At 59.7% G+C, this 14492-nt stretch overlaps 3 protein-coding genes across 3 annotated transcripts; 1 reads left to right on the forward strand and 2 right to left on the reverse strand.

Moving 5' to 3' along the window:
• Nucleotides 1-64: 64 nt before the first annotated feature.
• On the reverse strand, nt 65-4298 carry LMAN2 (lectin, mannose binding 2). Its single transcript, XM_042894734.1, has 8 exons — nt 4153-4298; nt 3954-4072; nt 3768-3885; nt 2689-2768; nt 1408-1569; nt 1097-1211; nt 689-808; nt 65-332 (listed from the first exon to the last, which is right to left on the reverse strand). Exons 1-8 carry the CDS (start codon nt 4289-4291, stop codon nt 172-174), a joined length of 1014 nt encoding a protein of 337 aa, XP_042750668.1. The 5' UTR covers nt 4292-4298; the 3' UTR covers nt 65-171.
• Nucleotides 4299-4780: 482 nt separating this feature from the next.
• On the reverse strand, nt 4781-6622 carry LOC122193855 (ADP-ribosylation factor-like protein 3). The gene is made up of 5 exons (XM_042894754.1): nt 6383-6622; nt 6174-6290; nt 6022-6072; nt 5203-5380; nt 4781-5122 (listed from the first exon to the last, which is right to left on the reverse strand). Exons 1-5 carry the CDS (start codon nt 6620-6622, stop codon nt 5061-5063), a joined length of 648 nt encoding a protein of 215 aa, XP_042750688.1. The 3' UTR covers nt 4781-5060.
• A 1568-nt stretch (nt 6623-8190) lies between these two features.
• On the forward strand, nt 8191-14091 carry RGS14 (regulator of G protein signaling 14). Its single transcript, XM_042894756.1, is given in 16 exon segments — nt 8191-8275; nt 9088-9109; nt 9989-10143; nt 10248-10340; nt 10699-10842; nt 10935-11084; nt 11195-11315; nt 11391-11515; nt 11584-11601; nt 11603-11782; nt 11871-11947; nt 12053-12179; nt 12351-12432; nt 12581-12639; nt 12757-12865; nt 13016-14091. Coding segments are annotated over 16 exon segments (1734 nt in total). The 5' UTR covers nt 8191-8230; the 3' UTR covers nt 13243-14091.
• The last annotated feature ends 401 nt before the right edge of the window (nt 14092-14492 follow it).

Raw genomic sequence — 14492 nt, forward strand, 5'->3', positions numbered from 1 at the left:
CCCCCCCCCCACGTCCAGCCCGCTAGACAGCAAGCGTCCAGCAGGATTACAGCCACAGGGACAGTTAAGAAAATACTTCTTGTATTTCTCGGAAACAGCTTTTAGAAACCACAGTTTGTACAGCTCCCCATAGAAAAGGAACGGGTCAGGCTCCACAGCCCGGTTCTTCCATCAGTAAAAACGCTTGTTCCGCTCCTGGCGTTTCTGGAAGACCACAGCTCCCACCACAGCACACACAATGATGCCCAGCAGCGCGCACAGCAGGAGCAGGAACACCTTCCAGCCTGTCAGGGGCCCGCTGCGGAAATTCCCCGTCGGGTCGTCCACATTGTCTGCAAGGAGAAGCAAGAGACTCACCAAGCCTCACCTCCACCAATGCCTCAGAGTGGGGGAATCTCAGCTCTAACTCTGCCCTGCTGCTGAGCAGGAAGCTGCTGGAAAAACCAATGCTGGAGCACTGCTGAGAACAGGGAGATCAAGCGCTCAAGTGATAGATGGACATTTTCCCCACAAAATGCACTCTGCTGCTGCTGCTGGCAGCAACCACTGAACGCCAATGCATAACCAATGCATAACACAGGCACCTGCCTCGTGGCAGGCACACTGTGGCAGATTTTTCCAGATTTTTAGGTGCCCAGCCCCAAGATCCAAGTCCTTCACCGAAGGTTTGGGAAGCCCAGACACTCACCTTTGGGAGATTTAAGGAGACTGACGCTAGGCTCAATCTTTGTCCAGTCAACAGTGTCATCTTCCAGGGGATGCTCCACCATGAGCTGGAATAGCTTCATTGAAATAATGTCATGATTGTCTAGGAAGCAACCGTCAGCACTGAGGACTGTCAGAAGCCTTGAGAAATGCCCACGCTGGCATCCCCAGCTCTGTGCTCTGCCAGGTGCAGGTCTCCTTCCCTCTCAAGCAACCCTCACATCCCAGGTATAATTTGAGATGCTTTTAGGTGCCTCCTTTCTCAGGCCACGTGTCCCGATTCAATACAGTTTCAAAAGCCCCATGAACAAGAAGCCACCATCTACTGCATCCATAGCATTATACTCCAAGCACCAAGCAGCACATAATCCTGCAAGCAAAGCCCACTCACCAGATAAGTCTCCAGTGCCTGCAGAAGCACCAAAAAAGTAGCCAGTGGGCAGCTGTACCCCTGCAATGTCAATGCAGTTCTTCCATTCGTTCTTGTCTTCTACATCTGTCATCACCTGTAGGACCAGGGGAGTCACACCAAGAACACTGGCTGCCCCTCTGCCCAGCCAGCACTTCTTTCGGAACCAGAGGAGCAGGAGATCGAACGTGGCAAACCACACACTGCCACAGCACCACCCACCCACCAGTACCACCCTGCTGTACGTGCACGAGGTGCCCTGCAGAAGGAACAAGGCTCCCTGCACATCTCACCGTCAGGCGACCTCGGGAGTACCGAACTGCCAGGAAAGTGTCATGATTCTGGTTCCGAATCTCAGCAGTGCATCCTGCCAGCTCCGTCCAGCGCCCATCCTTACTGTGGTCGTAAGTCAGGGAGCCGTTGTTCACCATGGCAGAGATGTAGGGGAACACACGCTGCAGGGAGAGCGTTAGTGCCTTCAGTCTGAAGCAGCCTTTCAGCTGCAGACCCGAGAGCCAACTTCCCCTGTCTGCTCAGAAACCTCAGTGAGACCAGAACAACAGCAAGGCAACTGCATGGCAACAAAGTGAGTACAGAGAGCTCAACTATTAAATCAAAGCTCCTTTCCTACGTAAAGCTGGCCCTAGAATGAGCGAGAGCTTGTTCTGCCTAAAGCAGAGTTGCCTTGTCTGATCATCTGCATTAAGACCCCTCATGGGCTTACACAGCAGCGGAGGCTCATGACAGTGGGACAGTGCCCAACAGAGTAACTTGCAGAGAATGCACAAGATCCAGTGAGAAGCTGTAAGATATTAATTGGAGTGAGACAGAAGCCTACAAACAGCACAGAAACTGGGCAGCAACAGCACATTAGCAGCAAAGCCACATCCAAGATTCTGTAGTCAGTAGTGTGATGTGTGCTGTAAGGAGCAGCTGGAGGCAACAATTAGCAACTCACTGAACATCAACACAAGTGGATAGGGTCACTTCCCAGGTATTTACGACTGAAGTGTCACCAAGTGGTTGGGGCAACAGACCTCACTAATGCTGTCACATTGTCTAACCATGTCATAATGGTTTTATTAAGGTATAATGGTTAATTCAAAAAAAAAAAATGAGATCCACAAACATGAAGCGGGACAGAAGGATCACAACCGCTGTGGGGAATTCTGGAGAAGAAAGCCAGCACAGGAGTTTCTCTTTTAGAAAAACAGGCTGGAGATGGAGAATAAGGCCAGAAACAATGTGAGACGGTCAGAGAAGTCCAGGAAATGACACCTGGGATTAATACATTTTCAGATAGATTTCACATTCAGTGTCTACTGTCTTATCAGAAGCAGGGGAAAGGCCCTAGGAGCAAAGGAGCAGTCAACACCATGACACGGAGCAAGCACCTTCCTGTCCCCATTAATGCACATACATCCTCTGCTCTTTACCAGCTCACAGGACAGGAAGAACCGTAATCTGTTCTTGCATAAAGAAAGTTTTCCTCAGTCCAGGTATGAAGCACTTGCAGCACAAAGCCACAAGGAAGCAGCCTCCTGAGCACTGCGCGAGCTCCCTGAACTACTCACCTCTGTTGCTTCATCATTGGGATACGTATCGAGGAAAATAGCCAGCCCATGAAAATTGTCCCTGCTGCCAAAAACAGGACCTGGAACAGGGCAGAACACAGTAAACGGATGGCTCTGTTCTGTACCTTCATCCTGAAGCCCTGGTTTGTAGGTCTTTGACACTGAGACTCCTTCCAGCTGGCACAAGCAGCACAGCCCTACCTCACCTCAAAGCATAGCCCAACGAGGCAGAATCTGCACTAGAACAGCAGACACAGCACCAGGCCTGCTCATGCAGACTGCACACAGCCCCCAGGGGAAAAACACAATTGCCACTGAGAAGCACTGCTCATCTGGAGCATTGCTGCAGGCTCACAGGTCAGGATGGACAGAGCAGAACACTCCTCTCTAAGCTGGGGTGGCCAAAGGGAGCTCAAAACCTGCTCTGCAGAGAGCTAGCTCTAAGGCTGTCCCAGGACACATGTAAGCACTGCTGAACCCAGGTTGTGCATGGAGCTCATGCTGAACACCCAGAGTCATAGAATTGTTTGAGTTGGAAAGGACCCTTAAAAGTTATCTACTCCAACCCCTCTCGTGTCTCCAGGGACAGGGCACACATCACCTCTCTGGGCAAGCTGTGCCAATGCCTCACCATGCTTTGTGTAAAACGCTTTATTTTTTCTTATATCCACTCTCAATCTCCCCTCTTTCAGTCTGAAACCATTTCTCCTTGTCCTAACACAACAGACCCTGTTAAAGAGACTGTCCTTTTCTTTCTTATGACCCCCTTTAGATACTGAAGGGCTGCTGTCAGGTCTCCCCAGAGCCTTCTTTTCTCCAGGCTGAACAGCCCCAGCTTTCCCAGACTGTCCTCACAGGGGAGGCATTCCATCCCCTGGATCAATTTCGTGGTCCTCCTCCAGTGGCACTCTGACAGGTCCACATCTCTCCTGTGTTGAGGGCTCCAAACCTGGACGTAGTACTCCAGGTGAGGTCTCACCTGCACAGAGCAGAAGGGCAGGACCACCTCTCTCACCCTACTGACCACACTTCCTTTCATGCAGCCCAGGATACGGCCGCCGTTCTGGGCTGCCACCTACCTGGCACGAGGCGCTCCTGCGTGTACCACAGGGCCAGGCCATCCCCGTGCAGATTCTTCTTGCCAGCGCCGTGGATCTTGAAGTGGACGTGCAGCTCCCAGTCCTTCAGAAAGCAGGGCTGCGGAACAGACTCGGTGTCAGCCCGGCATGGGGAAAGGTCCGCCAGCCGCCCACCCCGGGGCTCACCACGCGGTTCCAGATGGAGCCCTCCCGGCTGCGTTCATCAGGCGTCAGACGGACGTACTGGCTGGTAACCATGGTGCTGCCCTGGAAGTCCCACAGCGGCATCGCGGCGGAGCCTGCACCTGCGACGAGTGCAGAGAGCGTGGTTCAATGCGCAGCCCCGGCCAGGCCCCGGTCCCCACCCGCCGCGCCCCGCGCTCACCCTGGTACGGCTTCATCAGCGAGTGCTCGCGCTTCAGGTGCTCGCTATTGCCATCCGTAAGCTCGGCGGGGGCCGGCCGTGGGCCGACCCCCGCCAGCAGCAACAGCGCGATGGCCGCCAGCTGCGCGCCTGCCGCCATCCTCCGTTTCCGCCTTCCGCCGCGCCGCGCCCACTCCGCAGCGGCGGCCCTCTCTGCCAATCACGGGCTTCCAGACCGCTGCGCCCCCGCCCCCGCGGGGTGACGTCACTCCCGCCCGCCTATGGGAGGGGTGGGGGCGGGACCAGCGAGGCTGCAACTTCCGCCGTGCGGCAGTCCGAACCCGGGGACGGGCAGCATAGCGCCTCCCGAGCGCGAGGTGTGTTGGGAGCCGCAGTCCGCTCCGCTCCGCCTCGTGCCGCCCGCGGGGCACGTGACCCGCCCCGCCCTCCGGCAGCCTGTTGCCACGGTAACGCCTCACAAGATGGCGGCGGGTGTCGCGTGCGGTGCTGCGCGAAGGACAGAGAAGCGCAGCACAGAAGGGCGGCGGAGCTCAGGGGCTGCTTTATTGAGTGCCCGTGCTGCCGGTCCAGCACAGTGTCCCCGCATTGCGTTAGCACGCTGCGTCTCATCGCTGATCCACATCCTCACTGCCACGTCCCGCACTGTGTATGGGCTGTGCCCGCTGGTGCAGCCATGCCCGTCTGGGAGATGTGAGAGGCTGTAATGCTGTGGGCCCTGCTTCTCTCCGCCGGGGAGGACCCAGGGTACGTGGAGGCCCAGAAGATGAGGAGAGAAGGGAGGATGAGTGGTGAACAACCGTGTGGAAACCCCTCAGAGCATGAGTTGAAGGCTCAGGGCCTGGTCAGGCCTTCAGGGTATGTGGGGACTGAAGGAGAGGTTGGCTGTGGCTTAGTGACCTGCAGCTCTGTCACTTTGCAGCTCTCACTTCTTCCTGCTCATGATCTGCTTGGAAATCCAGTTCATTCCATCCTGAGGGGAAGAGGGGTATGAGCACAGCCTGCTGCTACACACCCACAGTGCTGGCAGCCGCTCGCTCTGTACCTGCACGCCTTCTCCAGATAGGGCTGAGCAGGCCTGGATCTGCCATTCTCGGTCCCGGTAGGTGTGGAGGCTCAGCCCTTCTGCGATCTCTGCTGCAGGTGCTGCTGTCACCAGGTCCTGCTTGTTGGCAAATACGAGCAGTGGGACCCCCATCAGAGATTCCTCCTCAGTGAGCTCCGCCAGCTCCTGCCAAGAGAGAACCCCTTCCCAGGAATGCTGCTGCTCCCACAGAGCTGTGTTCCTCTCTCAGGTGCTGGTGAGTCTCAATTTGCTGTGAGGTCTCTACAACCCAAGGGGGAGATGGGAACCCTTGAAGCTACATCTGCCCTGAGGAGAACTGGAGCCGCACTCAGCACTGCCTGAGAGACAGAACGCTCCTGGCACCCAGAGCACCTTGGGCAAAGGGCAGCTGCTAACAGCCCACACTGTCTGGTGCCCACGCCTGTGTTCCTGGCAGAGTCTGATGTCAGCATGGCCTCAGCTGACACTGTCTCACCTTCCATTCTTTGCTTTGCTTTCCAGCTTTTACATCTCCCAATTCACTACCTGAGCAAATGGCTTTCTTACGTGGCCGTATCAGAGACAGGCACCCTGTGTCAGATGTCCCTGGGGCATCATCCCCAACTAGGGTAGGATGGGCAGAGCTGCTTGGGGCAGGTCTGCTGTGGGGTGGGACAGATCTGCGTGCTGAGGCCCTGGTCATGAGCCCTTCCCACACAGGTTGGGGAACAACTCAACCTCCATGGGGAAGCCCACATAAAAACAGCCTTGTTCCCCACTTCTGTGCCCAGGACCTCACCACCGCCCCTTGCCCAGACCGTTCATACCTGCCCTGTCTCCTCGAAGCGCTTCTGGTCTGCACTGTCGATGACATAAATCTGCCAGGGGGGACAAAAGAAACAGCAGGCAGCCCCTCCTCACACATCACACAGCCCTCTGCTTGCTGCAGGGCTCTGCTAGGGCATGGCCCCTGGCTCACCAGGAGGTCAGTGCTGCCCAGGTACTTCCTCCAGTAAGGTCGGACAGCGCGCTGCCCGCCAATGTCCCAGATGTTCAGCTTGAAGCCATGCGAGTGGACGCTCTTGACGTTGAACCCCTGTGTGGGGAAGCAAACTCTGGCATCACCCCAGGGGAAGAAAGACAGGACCCATTGCCCTCCCACTGCGCGTGCTTCAGAGCAGCCTGTACCTGGGTGGGAGTGATGGTGCTGACCTCCTCAGATGCCAGGCGCTTCAGCAGCGTGGTCTTGCCTGCATTGTCCAGCCCCAGCAGCACGATGCGGAGCTCCTGCCCTGGGGAACTGCTCAGCCTCTGGATGACAGAGAGCAGCCCCCGAGGATGCAGGGAGCTGGGAGAGTCCTGCAGGGTGCTGGGTTGCTGCAGAGCACCCTCATTTTGCAGTGGGGAGCTGGGTGCCCTGTCGTCCATGGGTGCCCTGTGTCTGTGGCCTGAGCAAAGTCTGGGACTTTGTTCCAAGGTGCACAGGTTCAGGGTGGCCCCACCGAAGATCCGCCCAGCCTGTCCCCTTCCCTGGGAGCCCAGGCAGCTCCTGGCAGGCTAGGGGACAAGCCCTGGTGCTGCGCAGCCAGCTGGGCACTGATGCCAGTGCAGCTGCTCGGGGCAGGAGGGATGTAGCCAGACCCTCCCCCCCACCTCTTGCACATCGCCCACGGTCTGGGAATGGCTGCAGCTCACAGCACACCCAGGGAGAGGCTGGGGGCTCATCCCTGGGGCACTGGCATCTGCGTGAGTGGCACACTCTCTGTCTGTGGGGGAGGAAGAGGATTATGGCCTCCTGAATTAGCTACTGTTTCTCCATTTACTCACAGCATTAAGTAATGCCCTCAGTAAATCCCCCAGCCAGCTGTCACCCATCCACTACCTCTTCCTGCTCCTGATCCCAGGGGTAAAATGAGGGGCACAGAGCATCCCTCTCCCCAACTCATGGGGATGCTAGCACAGCAGGAGGACGCAGTACCTGGGCACCACAAGCACTGTGTTGGAGTCACCAGCAAGGGATGCCACGGGCAGGGTCAGACACAAAAGAGGGCAGCTGAGAGCTGGCTGTGCAGGGGCAAAGTGTGGCCAGGATTCCTTTCCCTTCAACCTAGAGCATGACAGGAGGTGACGCTGGGATATGGCTGCTCCGAGCCACATCAGCCTGAGGGAGACGTGGGCTGTGGAGCAGGACAGGGATGTTCACAGAATCATGGAGTCATAGAATGGCCTGTGTTGGAAGGGACATTAAAGCCCCCAGCCCCATCACCTGCCCCGAACCAGATCAGGCCGCACAGGGCCCATCCAAGGCACTGGGCACCCTGCAGCCCACGCTGCCCCACTCGGGGCCAGTGCTCATCCCAAAGCTAACGGGATGAGGTTAACCGAGCCACGCGCTCGCTTCTCACACGCCCGGCTCGTGTTTCGACGCAGTTATCCCTGCAGGGAGGACGGTGACTCACGCGCTCTGGGTGAGCAGTTTTTATTTATAACTCGCAGTGCAGAGCCAAGGCAAACAGCGCGGCGACAAAGGGAGGGGGAGCTGCGATGCCCCGATGCCATCGCCACGCGCGGACCTCCGCCCGGCTCGGCGCCGCGCTCACCGGCCCCGCTCGCATCCCGTTATCCGCCCCGCAGTGACCGCGGCACCCTGCCGTCCGCCCGGCACTCACTCGCATTTCCCGGCCCGTCTCAAAACACCCTCCCCAAAACACCCTTTCCCTGCGGTTGCCGGAGCCCCGGGCTCGGGGCAGAACCGCCGGGACGCGGCACCCCAACGCCGCGCGGCCGCCCCGGGGCAGCGCCGCTCTCCCGGCGCCCGGCGCTCAGCGGACCCGGGGCAGCCGCTACCGGCGGTGGCGGAGGGAGGGAGGGCGGCTCCGCTCCCCCCGGCTGCGGTCTCGGTTCCCATGGCGACACTTCCTGTGGCAGCCGAAAGCGGCAGTGCCGGCGGGGCCGGGGGTGCCGGGAGGGCCGGGCCGGGCCGCGATGCTGCGGGGCGGCGGGTAGCCCGGCGGGCTGGGCCGGGCCGTGCCAGGCATGCAGGGCAAGGGCAAGCTGCTGCCGGTCCTCAACGGGCGGATGGTGAGCGGGGTCCGGCTGGGTACCGAGCTCGGGGAGATGCGGGAGAGGGAGGGTGGGGCTGGGGTGTGGTGCGAGCCTGGGGCGTGCGGGGATGGGGTGTGCGGGGTGGGCGACGGGGGGTGGGCAGCGGGATGGGTGCGGAAGGGTTGTGGGTGCGGGAGTGGGAGGTGCGGGGCTGCGGCGGGGCCGGGCAGGGGGATGCTGTGGAGCTTTTGGGGCTGGGGGTCACAAGGCGGCTCCGTGGGTGTGGGGCTGGCAGCGGGCACCGGCCCGGGGAATCACGCCAAGCGGTGCAGCGCTTTGCCCACCCCTGTGCTGGGGATGAGCGTGAGGCCCTGCCCATCCTCCTGGGTGCCACGTCCCTGCGGGAGCTGCCCGAGGCGGCCTGGGGGATGCTGCAGGATGCCCTGGGCCAGCAGCTCAGGGACGGATCGACTCCAGCCCCTCGGCACTGGATTTCCAGTAGCCCCGGGCCCCAAAGCAGGAGGCAGTGGGCACCGTGCCTGCCTGGGGCTGTGGTTCTCCTTCCTCCCCTGCTCTTCCTGTGTTGGGGAGGCTGCTTCTCCCTGCGTAGCAGCAGAGTCACATCTGACAGCATTCGTCCTTTCCCAATTGCTGAACCCAAGGCGGCAGAGGCACGTGGGTGGGAAAACAGCAGTGTGCTCTCTGCAGACCCACAGCCCTGCTTGCTGTGCTGGGGGAGTCCCATGTCCTGCCCCCGCCATGGGGCAACAGCTCCAGCTGTAGGTAGATAACACTGGGGCTCTATTTCTAGCTGTTTGCCCTCCCTCACCTCTCTTTCCACCCTGCAGGGCCCGGCTGTGTCAGATGGAGGTAAGGCTGTTTGCTGTGCTGGGACGAGGTTGGTGGCATTTTCAGGGGAGGGGGAGCCCTGCAGTCCCACCCATCCCTCTCTCCTCTGCTGGGTCCCTGGGTGCTAGGAGCTGCAGCACTGGCTGGGACGTGCTGAACCCAGTGCTCTGAGGGGATGCTGCCTGTTTGCCAAGTCATGCCTTGATTTGGACTGATTGAGAACAGCAGGGCCCGGCAGAGCAGCAAGCTGCCTCCTCCCTGCTGGGGAGCAGCTGGGATGCTGCTGCTCCTGCCTGCATGCCCTGTCCTCCTGCTGCTGGTTCTCCCAGTCCAACAGCTGTGCTCACCAGGGGTTCCTGCAGGATTAGGGACCTGGGTGGCTGATCTGTGTCCCCCACAGTGGTCAGGGCTGGAGGGATGGAGAAGGTAAATTGAAGCACAGTGCAGAGGCATGGTTCCTGGGGAGTACCTCCAGCCATCCTCCGTGCTCTCTCCATGAAACATGCCCGCCATTTACTCCTGCCATCCTGCTTCCCCTCCCCACTGGGTGCCTTCCCCACACGCCGGCTTTGTTTCCCAGGAGATGAGTCACACGCAGAGTGAGGTGACAGCCCTGGGAGGGAGTGTTGTCACGCCGGAAGGTGTCAGCTTGTGCCATCCATCGCTGTGCTCAGTCCAATGGTGATGCTGATGTGATGGAGCAGCGGCCCAGCTCCTCGTGCTCCCATCCCACATCCCACAGGGCTGGAGCAGCCAGGATGGGGCAGATAGACTTGGGGCAGATAATGGGGGCTGCAGATAGTAGTTCTTTGGGGGCTGACTCAACTCCAGCTGAATGCCCATGCACAGGGTGGCCACGGTGCCCAGGGACTCAGACCTGACCTTTTCTCTCTCTTTCAGAATTAAATGCCTCCAGAGCCAGGGGCAGCAACCACAGCGTGAACAGCCTGCCTGCAGTGCAGTCCCTCAGCAGCAATACACACAGTTCTGTTGTCAGCTGGGCCGAGTCCTTTGAGACACTGCTGCAGGACCGCGTGGCTGTCACCTACTTCACTGTGAGTACTGCAGCCCACACTCTGTGCTGACTACAGCTGCAGTCCTGGCCTCAAAGCACCCCATGCCCTGGGTGCAGTCAGGCCAGCATCACTCTGCCCCACAGGAGTTCCTCAAGAAGGAGTTTAGTGCCGAAAATGTCTACTTCTGGCAGGCATGTGAGCGCTTCCAGCAGATCCCAGCCAGCAACATGCAGCAGGTATTGACCCCATGCAGAGGATGTGGTCTGATATGTGGAGGTGGCAATCATGTCACTGTGTTCCTGGGTGCTTGTATGACTGCTGGTAGGGAGGATGGGGTTTTTCTTGTTGGGACAAGAAAGTGGGCGCAGGGCAGGCTGTGCTTCTCCATCTCTGGGCCAGCAAAAGGATGGAGGGTGCTGCTGCCAGGGGCAGGAATGGGAAAAGAGATACAAGGAATAGGACAGGAGGGGCCAGGGCAAGGTAACTCCTCCATCGAGACGTACTGGGTGTGAGGCCAGTGCCTGTCCTGCCTTGGGTGGGACTCAGCCCCCAGACCTCAAGGACCCATGGCCCCATCCTGAGTCCTGTTCCTAGCTGGCGCAGGAGGCGCGGCGGATCTACGATGAGTTCCTCTCCAGCCACTCGGTGAGCCCTGTCAACATCGACCGGCAGGCCTGGATCGGGGAGGACATGCTGGCAACTCCCTCACCAGATATGTTTCGCCTCCAGCAGCTCCAAGTGAGACAAAAACCCCCAGTCCCACTCCAGCAGTGAGGCAGGAGCCAGACCCCCAGGCTGGGATGCTGAGCGAGCACCTTTTCCCCCCTCAGATCTTTAATCTGATGAAGTTTGACAGCTACACACGTTTTGTCAAGTCCCCACTCTACCAAGCCTGCCTGACGGCTGAGAGCCAGGGGCAGCCCCTGCCAGACCTGCGGCCCCACTCCCGCAGCAGCAGCCCCCCCCCAGACCTCAGCAAGGTGCGTGGGGTGTCAAGGGAACACGGATCCATCTGGGGCCAGTCTGAGGGATGGAGACAGTGGGGGACAGGGCAGCCTCCATGCTGAGCTTCCTCCTCTCTTTTCCCCAGAAGTCAAAGCTGAAGCTGGGGAAGTCTCTACCACTGGGCGTGGAGACAGCTGGCAGTGGTGCTAACCGCAGCCCTCGCCGTTCCTTCCGCAAGGGCGAGCGACGGGAGCCCTCCTGGGCAGGTAGGAGACATGCAGGGCAGCTCTGGGTGTCCCTGTCCTCGTGCCATCCCCACCATGTCTGTCTGTCTGTCCTAGATGGGGGAGAAGGTGGCGGAAGCGCTGTGCTGTGGAGGGAGTCCCAGGGCTCCCTGAACTCCTCTGCCAGCCTGGACCTGGGCTTTCTCTCCTCGGCCAGCACAGCTCCCAGCCCCTGGGCAGAGGTGAGTCCTGGCTGTGCCAGCCCCACACCACCACTGCCCACGCTGATGGTGGCTCTCCTGTCCCACAGGGCCACCGCAAGAGCCTGGGGGGGCAGCGAGGCTGAGGCCAAGCCCATGAAGTACTGCTGCGTCTACCTGCCTGATGGCACAGCCTCACTGGCCTCCGTGCGGCCCGGGCTCTCCATCCGCGACATGCTGGCTGGGATATGCGAGAAGCGCGGCTTCAGCCCCTCCGACATCAAGGTCTATCTGGTGGGGAACGAGCAGGTATGGGGCAGGGGGGCTCCTGCCAGCGAGGCTGGTGTGGCATGGATGTGTCCGTGCCGGGAGCATCATGATACTTTGGCTCTTGCAGAAAGCACTGGTGTTGGACCAGGAGTGCTGTGTGCTGGCAGACCAGGAGGTGAAGTTGGAGAACAGGATAAGTTTTGAGTGAGTGTCATTTTCAGGACTGATGCCTTTGTATATCTGTTCCACATCATCCATCCCAACTTCCACACAGTACCCAGACCCCCAGTGTTGTCTTTCTCTCTGCAGTCTGGAAATCTCCTCCCTCAACAAGACCATCCGCATCACAGCCAAGTCCACCAAGCGTATTCGGGAAGCGCTGCAGCCTGTGCTGGGGAAATACAGCATAAACATGGAGCTGGCACTGTTGCGGCGGGTGAGGGTGGTGGGGCAGTGATCTGTATAGGGCCAGAGTGGGCAGCAGCACTGGGGGGTGCTCCATGTTGGGTAGCCCTTGACATGGTGAGTGCTGATGTTATAGACACAGGCCCTCCACCCGGCCACCTTCACTACGTGCTGTGTATGACACTGGTGTTCCCCATTGCAGCAAGGTGAGCAGGCATCCCTGGACATGGACAAGCTGGTTAGCACAGTGGCCGCACAGAAACTCGTCCTGGAAATGCCAGCAGGTAACATCTGCTGTCTCCTCCTAAGCACTGTTACTGCCATGAGCCACGTCACTGCCCCCAGAAGTGTCCCCAGTCCCTCCTGCTGCTTTCTGCTGGTAGATTCTGCTCCCTATGTGAGCACAGAGCATTGCTCTTCTCTATGTTGCAGACGTGCGAATGACAGAGAGTGCTGAGGCTGCGGCTGCCCCTTCCCCTCTCCAGAGTGAGGTGAGTCCAGGAGTGCCTGTGGGGAAGTTGTACCCCACTGTGGGCCCTGGGAGGAGGCAGGGGCAGGGAAAGCACTGCTTACTTGCCCCTGTGCTGAGGCATGGCTGCTTCCTGCAGGAGGGAAGCCCGACGGGAGCAGAGTCTGACACACCATGGGGAACAACTTCCTCCAGACCACGGTCATCAGCTGCCAGCAACCTGAACCGCCGCACATACGACCTGGAAGGTGAAAGCTGACATACCACAAATCCTCAGGACTGGGGCAAAACGTGGGCTGAGGGGAGGCGGGTTCCTTCTGCACCAGGGATGGATGTGAGGTCCCATGGGTGCAGGATCCCCATGGGGTGGCTGAGGCCCGTGTCCACATTTTCCCCAGGTCTGGTAGAGCTGCTGAACCGTGCGCAGAGCTGCCGGGCCAATGACCAGCGTGGGCTGCTCTCCAAGGAGGACCTGGTCCTACCTGACTTCCTCCAGCTGCCAGGGCAGGATGATGGTACCTGCCAGGGGCCAGAGCCACCCAGTGCCCTTCACCCAGGGAACGGCCAGCCCGCTCCTGCCAAACCTGCACCGGCTCAGCCTGCGGTTGACCGTGAGCCCCGGTGAGCCCTGCTCCACACCTGTGCCGGCGTGTGGAGCCGCCAACACGGCCCAGACCACAGATCCGTCCATGTCCTGTCCCAGCCTCATGTTGTGTTGCTGTGAGTGGTTCAACAGCTGCCATGCCCCTCGGTGGGGCTGTACCCCAGTACACGTCAAGGGAGTCCTGTATATAGGTCAAACCCCTGTTGCAAAGTACTTTGCAGCATCCCACATACGTCTGGCACTATTCCTGCCTGGTGCCTCTGCCCTGGAGCAGGGCTGCCCCTAGGCAAATCCTGCCCTTGGGAGAATCCTGCCTGCACCAGGCTGGTGCAGACCCGCAGGAAACAGCCTTTGGCCCAAGGGAGGACAGGATAGAGAGGATGTGGCCAGACTGGGTGGCAGAGCAGGCACCAGACCTCGGCCCCAGTGCTGTGGACAGGCAGAGACAGGAGAGTGCATTGGCCCAGATCAGGCCCTGTCCCAGCAGCAGCAGTGTGAGACTCTGCATGGGAGGCTGCAGAGACGGCCCTCAGAGCAGACACCCACAGCCCCTGCCCGGTCCCTGCTGGAGCTGGGGACATTCAGTTCTTGGGGATAAGTCTGTCCTGTGCTAGAGGTGCTGGATCAGTGCGGCACCTCTGAGTGTTCAGCATCTCAGCCTACCCTAGGCGTGTCCAGCAGTGCCCTGGGCCACCGCTCAGTCCCCACTGCCCAGTCACAGGCAGAGCGTTGGCCCAGGGCAGCCTTCTGCTCCCCCAAGGCAGGTGTCACAGCCCCCAGGGCTGGCTCAGAGCCCCCATGTGTCTCCGTGGTGCTGCTCAGTCCTATCTGTGGTGTGAAACCAGGGGAAATAAAGAGCATTGCCTGGAATCACTTCCCTCTCCTCCCTTCCTTCTCTGCTGGGGATCCATACTGTGCTCAGCTCCTCAGGGATGTTGGGGTAGCTTCTTCCAGCATCCCCTCTCCTGAACCCCAGTACCCACACAGCCCACTAGAGCTGTTCCCCACAACCCTGCCCGGTGCCCATCCTGCTCTTGCAGGAAGGACCAGCACCAGTAGCCTGTTTTCCCTGTACTGCTAATGATGCAGGGGAAACTGTGGGGCTGGTAGGACTTCAGCCCCAAGGCTGTCAATGAGTGACAGCCCAGCTGCCAGGGCCTCTGCGGGTTAATGATTGTGTGGACAGCCAGGCAGCGGCCATCGCATCCTCTGGGCACAGGGCACATGCAGCCACCAGCCTCCCTCGCTGGCAGAGCTGGGCACAGGGGCCT

The sequence above is a fragment of the Lagopus leucura genome, unplaced genomic scaffold (genome assembly GCF_019238085.1).
Source record: "Lagopus leucura isolate 7727_CA_CO unplaced genomic scaffold, USGS_WTPT01 105-20_obj-0_obj, whole genome shotgun sequence".
Lineage (NCBI taxonomy): Eukaryota > Metazoa > Chordata > Aves > Galliformes > Phasianidae > Lagopus > Lagopus leucura.